The 8,917-nt window shown below is 58.0% G+C and overlaps 1 protein-coding gene across 1 annotated transcript; it reads right to left on the bottom strand.

Moving 5' to 3' along the window:
- Positions 1 to 19: 19 nt before the first annotated feature.
- Positions 20 to 8,243, bottom strand: SELENOO (selenoprotein O; the record flags this gene model as incomplete). The annotated part of the gene is given in 7 exon segments (XM_045165209.1): positions 20 to 476; positions 570 to 726; positions 798 to 983; positions 1,609 to 1,759; positions 6,252 to 6,532; positions 6,860 to 6,990; positions 8,063 to 8,243. Coding segments are annotated over 7 exon segments (1,264 nt in total), but the record flags the coding sequence as incomplete, so codon positions are not given.
- Between the last annotated feature and the right edge of the window lie 674 nt (positions 8,244 to 8,917).

The raw sequence follows: 8,917 nt of genomic DNA on the forward strand, positions 1-8,917 counted from the left end.
GCGAACAACCACGCGGGGCTGCTGAGGAAGCTGCCGGTTTATTGGGGGGCCGCGTCCCCCCACCCCACCCCCGCCAGGTGGGTGGGGGCCGAGCGGCCGGTCCTCTGGGCTGCGCGGTGCGGGCGTGGGGCATCGGTCGTGGGGAGCAGAGGCTGGGCAGGGGTGGTGAGTCGGTGTCGGGCGGAGACGGGTCAGGTCCTGACTGGACATCCCCGCCGTCACGGAGAGACGGGAGTGGGGCCGCCTCGTGGACTCAAGGGCTCGGCCCCGGGGTCTCCTGCGCGGAGTCCCCAGGGCAGTTACGAGGATCACGTCACGCACAGCTCGGCCGCCCAGAGAGGGGGCTTGCTGCTGTAGGAGCGCCGCCGGCCGGCCGCCCCGCCGGTCTCCTCGGCCGCCTCGCTGGCCTCCGTGGGCTCGGCAGCCTCTGCCTCCCCGCCGTAAGGTGTCTCCAGCAGCTTCAGCACCCGCCGCACCTGCAGGGGTTGGAGAGCGAGGGGGGCTGTTGGGGCCCGGCCTCCTCCGCAGCCGATGAAGGCGGGGGAGGGGGGGCGGCAGGTGGCGCTTGCCTCCGAGAAGTCACCGCTCTCCGCAGCTTCAATGGCGCCCTGTGCGATGTAGTTCCTCAGCACGTACTTGGGGTTGTTGGCGCGCATGACTCGTGCGCGCTCGGCCTGCCAGGCGGCCGCGTCGCTGCTGGCCTCCCGGTCCTCCTCCAGCCGGGCCCTGCAACCCACTGGGCGTCAGCCGCGCAGCCCGGCCCGCACTGGGGTTGGGGTGGGGGAGGGGAGGGGCACCTGTAGTCCTGGAGCCACGCGGCCCAGCGGCTCCTGTTGTTGCCGCGCAACTCGGCCTCGCTCAGCTGCTCCAGCCGCGACTGCTGCTCCACGCGCTCCAGCTCCCGAGCCAGGCTCGCCCGCGTGCCGATGAGCGCCAGGAGCTGCGGGTTTGACTGCGCCAGCATGAGCATCATGGACAGCTGCCTGCGCGGAGCGGGCGCGTGAGGGGCCCCAGGCCGGCCCTCCCGGCCTGCCACACTGCTGTGCTCCGGGGGGGCCCCCCCAGGGCGGAGCCCGGGTCCGGTGGGCGGGGCAGATGGGGGAACATGACCAGCACCCCCTGCACATGACAGGCCCGTCTCCTGCTGTTGACTCCACCCATGGAGACCGCAGAGCTGGATCCTCCAGCTGGGGAGGGTGGCAGGGCAGCCCCTGACACCCCCTTCTCAGTCACCCTGGCTCTGTGCTCAGCAGGTCCTGCCAGCTCAGCCTCCCCACACACTGCTGCACTAGATTCCTGCTGGCCCCAAACTTGTTGATGGGTTGAGTGTGGGCCCCACCCCCAGGACACAACAGGTGTAGAAAGCCTGAGTGGCTGGAGACGGCAGGCCACACCCAGGCTGTTCCTGGGGAGACTCCCTGGAGCAGAAGCCACCGTGCCCCACCCTGTGCTGCCTGGCCCCCCATTCCAGCGTCAGCATTGCGTCCTTTCCTCTGACTGGCGGGCCTCAGGGCCACACAGCCAGGGTCTGACCACCCATGGCTTCATTCTAAATAGTCCTCCCTTTTCTGGAAACAAATTCCTGGGAAGCAAGACCCAAGCACGCACCGGGGATCCATCTGAGGTCGGAAGGCGAGCCTCAGCTCCTCCAGGGACGCACACTGTGCAGTCAGCGCGGCCAGGAACTCATCCAGGTCTGGGGACTCTGGTGCAGTTGGGAAGGAGCTCAGCAGGTAGAAGGAGTTTGTGAAGTCAGCCCCTGGAACACAGAGCTGCTCAGGGCACTGCCCTGTCGCCAGACAACCACACGTGTTCATCCAGCACGTGTGTGGAGCCCTGCTGGGCGTCAGGCCAGGGGTTCCTGACGCCCCCACCCCCAGCCTGTTCTCAATGCCGCCAACTTGGTCCCCACTCTGAACCTGACAAGTCACGCTGTCTCCCAAGGCCTCCAAGGCCAGTCTGTTCATCGGTGGCCTGAACAAACAGTCCAGGCGCTGCGGCCGGCCCGGCCCCCATCGTGGCCAGCGCCTTCAGCACTGCGCGCTCTGGGAGCTGCAAGGTTGAGGCAGCAGAGGACCTGAGAGAGCAGGCGTGTTGTGTGGGGCCTGGCTGGCTAAACCAGCGTCACCATAACCCCTAAGGAAATGGCCAAAACCAGACAGGAAGAGTGGGGAACCAGAATGGTGTACACAAAACCCACCGAAACACGAGCGTGGTGACAGAAATTGAGGGACAAAAATGATGTAAGACAAAACAACAAAGCAGTACAAATTCTTCCTTATCTGCAGGTACTTCTCGAGTAAGTGGCGAGGGCGCTCCCTGGCCCCGTGGCTAGCGCTGTGCTTTCACCGTCAAGGGCGCGGGTCGGCCCCTGGTTGGGGAACTAAGGTCTTGAGAGGACCCCCCCCACCCCGCCACAGTAAACGGATTAATGTCACTATTCAAAGAGCAAAGACCAGCAGGATGGATACAAAACACGATCCGATGACAGTAAGACACTGAAGACACTTCAGCTGAAGGCGAAAAGAGGGAAAAAACAGCACACAAATAGTGGCCTGCAGAGCTGGGTGGCTGTGCTGGCCTCAGGAAAGGAGACTTTACGTGAGCACTTGACACGGAGGAGCGTTAGCTACGGGTGAGCCAGTTCAGCAAGAAGATAGAACAAGAGCCCCCAACACACGAAGCAAACACGTGTAAAACTGAAGGGCAAACACGTGTTTTGGCTATGCTGGTCATCCCTGTAGTTTGCGGGGCTTCTCTAGTTGCGCAAGGGCTTAGCTGTCCTGCGGCAGGTGAGATCTTAGTTTCCCGACAAACGATCAAACCCATGACCCCTGCATTGGAAGGCAGATTCTTAACCACTGGACCACCGGGGAAGTCCCTGAATACATGTTAAAGAAACTGTACTCCAATGAACAACAACAAAAAACAACTGAAGGGCAGAGTCTAGCAGTTTTGTAGGAGCAGGGATATCAGCACCTGACCCTTGGACAGAAGGTCAACAAAGAAACAATGAACACCAAACACAGCTCTCCACCCAAGCTCTCAGCTGCATGTTCTCCAGGCCATAAAATTAGTACCCTGAGAACACTGGTGTATCCTGCAACCACAATGGAAAGAAGCTAGAAGTCACAAATGGAAGGAAAATCAGAGGGTGAGATGGTTGGATGGCACCATCGACTCAACGGACCTGAGTTTGAGCAAACTGGGACAGGGAAGCCTGGCTTGCTGCAGTCCATGGGGTTGCAAAGAGTCAGACACAATTTAGCAACTGGATAACAATGTTAAAATTAATCAACTACTGGGTCTAAAAAGAAATCACAAGGGAAATGAGAAAACACTTGGAGGTATGAACCAAAAGCAGCAGAGCTCAGAGGGAAGTTTATAGTTACCTATGTCTGAACTAAAAGAACAGCCCTCTCATCACCAGAGGAAAAACGTAACTGTATGTGGTGGTGGTCTCATGTTGCACGTGTTACACAAGCATGCTGCACACCTGAGGCTTGTAAGATGCTACACATTAGCTACTTCTCAGTAAAAGCATTTCAAATCAGTAACCTCATCTTATATCTAAGGAACTAGGAAAAGAACAAGACCAAACTTAACAGAAAGAAGATGAAAGCAGAGATAAACAGAATAAAAGAGAGAATGAGACCAAAATTAGTTCTTCAGAAAGATCAGTAAAATTGATGAAATTTTAGCTAAACCAATAAACAAAAAAATTGACTTTATTGACTACACCAAAACCTCTGACTGTGTGGATCACAATAAACTGGAAAATTCTTAGAGAGATGGGAATACCAGACCACCTGACCTGCTTCCTGAGAAATCTGTATGCAGGTCAAGAAGCAACAGTTAGAACTGGACATGGAACAACGGACTGGTTCCCAATTGGGAAAGGAGTACATCAAGGCTGTATATTGTCACCCTGATTATTTAACTTCTGTGCAGAGTACATCATGAGAAACGCTGGACTGGATGAAGCACAAGCTAGAATCAAGATTGGCAGGAGAAATATCAATAACCTCAGATATGCAGATGACACCACCCTTACGGCAGAAAGTGAAGAACTAAAGAGCCTCTTGATGAAAGTGAAAGAGAGTGAAAAAGTTGGCTTAACACTCAACATTCAAAAAGCTAAGATCATGGCATCTGGTCCCATCACTTCATGGCAAATAGATGGGGAAACAATGGAAACAGTGAGATACATCATTTTGGGGGGCTCCGGAATCACTGCAGATGGTGAATGCAGCCATGAAATTAAAACGCTTGCTCCTGGGAACAAAAGCTATGACCAAGCTAGACAGCATAAAGGTCCGTCTAGTCAAAGCTATGATTTTTCCAGTAGTCGTGTATAGATGTGAGAGTTGGACCATAAAGAAGGCTGACTGCTGAAGAATTGGTGCTTTTGAACTGAGGTGTTGGGGAAGACTCTTGAGACTCCCTTAAACTGCAAGGAGATCAAACCAATCAATCCTAAAGGAAATCAGTCCTGAATATTCATTGGAAGGACTGATGCTGAAGCTGAAATTCCCAATACTTTGGCCACCTGATGTGAAGAACTGACTCATCTGAAAAGACCCTGATGCTGGGAAAGGCTGAAGGCAGGAGGAGAAGGGGATGACAGAGGATGAGATGGTTGGATGGCATCACTGACTGAATGGTCATGAATTTGAGCAAGCTTCGAGAGTTGGTGATGGACAGGGAGGCCTGGGGTGCTGCAGTCCATGGGGTCACAAAGAGTCGGACACGACTGAGCGACTGAACTGACTAACTGAAAACAATAAAAAAAAAAAGTAACAGCGACAATATCATTACTGATTAGACAGAAATAAAAGACTAAGAGGACACTATGAATAATAATCCAGATAACTTAGACGACAGATTCCTAAAAACATAAATTACCAAAACTGACTCAGGAAGAAAAAGAAAATCTCAATAGTCCCATAGCAAGTAAAGAGATTGTAAACTTCCTGACATATGAAAAGTCAGGACCAGAGGGCTTCATGGTGAATTCTACCAAACATTTAAAGAAAACTTAACACCAATCCTTAGACTTCTAAAAAATAGGAGGAAAGATTTTCTAACTCATCTCATGAAACCAGCACTGTCTCGATACCAAAGCCAAACAAGGGTACCAGGAGAAAAGACAGTCACAGACCAGCATCCCTCGTAAGCACAGACGGAGAAACCAGGAGAAAAGACAGTCACAGACCAGCATCCCTCGTAAGCACAGACGGAGAAACCAGGAGAAAAGACAGTCACAGACCAGCATCCCTCGTAAGCACAGACGGAGAAACCAGGAGAAAAGACAGTCACAGACCAGCATCCCTCGTAAGCGCAGACGGAGAAACCATGAGAAAGAAAGTCATAGACCAGCATCCCTCGTAAGCACAGACGGAGAAACCATGAGAAAGAAAGTCACAGACCAGCATCCCTCGTAAGCGCAGACGGAGAAACCATGAGAAAGAAAGTCATAGACCAGCATCCCTCGTAAGCACAGACGGAGAAACCATGAGAAAGACAGTCACGGACCAGCATCCCTCGTAAGCACAGACGGAGAAACCATGAGAAAAGAAAGTCACGGACCAGCATCCCTCATAAGCACAGACGGAGAAACCATGAGAAAGACAGTCACAGACCAGCATCCCTCGTAAGCACAGGCAGAGAAACCTCAGCAAAACCCTAGAAGGACCACGCATGTGGGGTCCAGCCCAGCATGCAAGGGCGCCTGTGTGTCCCCTCCCCGATTCACACCTGGAGACCCAAACCTCAGGGGGATGGTGTTTGGAGACGGGGCCGTTGGGAGGTAGGTACGAGGGTGCAACCCTGCTAGCGTCTCTGTGTTCCTGCTCCCCACTTTGCCCTGTGAGGACGCGAGCAGCAGATGGCAACCCGAGGCTGGACGTCCAGCCACGAGGCTGTGAGAAGCAGTAAACAGAGGCAGCATATGGACAAAGAAGTAAAACTGCGTGGTCACCTGGCTGATGCGCAGCGTGAAGGCACGCAGCATGGATAGAAGCGGGTGTGCTCTACTGAAAGGAGTCATGTGTGAACTGGCCGGTGGCTCATGGCACGCTCGTGTGAAGGATGCTTTCCCCAAGGGCGCCCGGCCGGCCACTTCTGTTGGGCAGCACTGGGCCTCCGAGCCGGATCAGCCAGGAAGTCACACACACCCTGCAAAGGCAGTCCCAAAGGACGGGAGACGGACCCAGACAGCCACGGCCCGTGAGCAGCCCGCCCCCACTCACCGGTCAGGTGCATGGTCTCCAGGAGCTGGGCCACCAGGACGCCATCGCCCTCCTGCTCGGTCTGCACGAGGCCCAGCTTCCGGCGCATCTTCTGCAGGTAGTGCCGGCCGAACTCTGCGTCGAACTCCTCTGCCAGGATGGCCTCGGCCAGCTCGAGGGGCAGCGCGGGGTCCAGGGCCTCGGCCAGCTTCTGCAGGTTCCACTTGCACACCTCGGGCTGCTTGCTGTACGAGTAGCGCCCGGCGGTGTCGGAGGCGTTGCACACGTGGTCAGGGTCGTACCTGCCGGACGGGCAAGAGTGGGTGGTGCCTAAAGAGACCCACTGAGGGACCCGGGTGGACACCGCAGTCCTGCCCTGTCCCACGGGGCCCTGCAGCCTCACCTGCCCCTTCAGCCCACTTTCTACCCAAGAGTGGAGGGTGCTGGTTAAACGCTTCTGTGCTAAAGCCCTCTGGGGGAATTCCTGCTCTGGGAATGGCTAGCTGACCAGGCCTTACCGAGAATCAAACACTGAACAAAACCTTCACGAAAGCAGCCATGCGGGCCTATGGTGCCGTGCTGATGTGTGCCCCCCCCCGCGGGCTGATGGCAGGCAGCGGGACGCCCACCTGTCCAGGAAGCCGAAGGGCCCGTAGTCGATGGTGAGCCCCACGATGCTCATGTTGTCTGTGTTGAGCACGCCGTGGCAGAAGCCCACACACTGCCACTCAGCCACCAGCCGGGCCGTGCGCCGGGTGACCTGCAACAGGACGGCCGCCACTACTCCCTCCGGGCCCAGCCCCTCCCCGAACCACCTGTGCCCGCCTCACACTGCGCAACTCCCGGGGGGCCTGCCCAGTGTCCTGTCCTGACTTGGGAAGAACGCCCGAGGACATGTGACAAGGAACCCCCCCCCCCCACACCACCGTCTCTTATATACTCTCTATTCTGGCTTTTACCCAAACCAGAGAAATCAGGGAACCCTGACATTCTCACGATACAGGCCCCCACGTGGGATGACCATGTCAAAAGAAGGAAGCAAGTCTCCACATTATCAGGCAAACCCGCCCCAGGTCCAGCCTCACCGGGGGCTGCAGGGGACGAGGCTCCACCAGCCCACCTGGGCAGCCAGGGCCCTGCCAGCCCTGCCGCCCCGCACCCAGCCAGGAGGAGCCCTGCGAGCCACAGGTGTGCCCGACGGCCCTGTGGCCCGCTGAGCAGCCCACCCACAGCGCGCCTTCTGAGGCCGCGGGCGCTGTCTGCGTTGGACGGCACCACGCTCGGCTTCACTGACCAAGAGGCCAGGCTCAGGCCGCCACCTTGGGTGTGAGCAGAGCCTCAAGTCTCCCGGCACTGCCCGCGTGACAGATGGGAAGACACTGCCTGGAGGGTCTGGGGAGGGGCCAGGCCTCCCCAGCGTCTCTGCATGAGGCCCCGGACGCAGGCGGGGCCCAACACGCTGCTCTGTGCCCACTTGCGGGGGCGCCTGCACGGCCCCTGGGACCGCACCTGAGAGTTGTGGGGCGCGTTCAGCCCTGAGCCAGGACAGTCAGTGTGCCCCCAGTCAGGAGGCCTAGGGGTGTGTGCTGGGGCGCCTGTGTGCACAGGCCCCGTGCGGGAGACCCAGCACCCGCCAGCCCTGACCCCCCCAAGATCTCTGCACGGCTCCTCGAGGCTGCTCAAACAGGCGTCCGTCCCAGGATCCTGACCCTCAGCATCTGAGAAGCTAGCCGTGGGCCAAGCCAGTGGGTGGTGATGAGGGTTTGGGACAGGAGGGGACTCAAGAGGGCAGGACACCCAGCTCCCACCCTCAGGGGGCCGCCCCCACTGACCTCCCGGAAGAAGGCAGCATGTCTCTGCACATGGTCCCCGGGGTGAGAGGCCTGGATTTCGGGGTAGAAAGTGCTGATGACGTAGTCGAGCATCTGCAGTCGGATGTCATCCCTCCCCACGCTGGGGCCCGCCCGGCCCGTGTGCTCGTCTCTGGACTTGAAGATCTCGAAGGATCCGAACCTGGAGGGGAGACCCACGTTGACCACAGGTTAAACATGACGCCTCCCCTCTTGAGTGAGGCGGGAAGGGGGTTGCTGCCAGCGCTCGTGGCCAGAGCAGGGGTGAGTGGGGGACAAACCATACAAACACGGCCTATCTTCAGGGACACAGGCTGATATGGGGCGCCTCCCAGGGCACATGGGGTGGGACAGCACAGCCGCCCTGCAGGGACTGGGGGATCCGTGCTGTCTCATGGGGGGAGGGGGCCTGTACTGGGGTGAGCTGGGGTCAGCAGTGGGGCAGCTGCACCCCCAGGGGGCAAGGCAACGTCCAGAGCCAGGTTTGCTAGTCACACAGGCCGACTACCAGCAGTTTGTGGGTGGAGGCCAGGGGTGCTGCCCGACCGCCTACGCGACACAGACCAGCGTTTAGCAGACTGTCTGGTCGGGCCCTGGGGGCCCAGCACCTCCACCCCAGAGACAAAGGCGAAGCCAGAGACGGCTGAGCCATGGGGTCGGCTGAGTCCCCTGATCCCCGACGGCCACAGCTGCCTCCTGGTGACTGGCTTTGGGTGGCTGGTACCGAGTGCTTGATTCCAGACAGCTTGGTGACCGCAAGGACTCACAGGCCCCCAGCAGCAGGAGGCCGCCACTCGGCAGACTGGGCCCTGGGAGCGGGCGTGCTGGGCGTCACGG

Source organism: Bubalus bubalis, chromosome 4 (assembly GCF_019923935.1).
Source record: "Bubalus bubalis isolate 160015118507 breed Murrah chromosome 4, NDDB_SH_1, whole genome shotgun sequence".
Taxonomy (NCBI): Eukaryota; Metazoa; Chordata; class Mammalia; order Artiodactyla; family Bovidae; genus Bubalus; species Bubalus bubalis.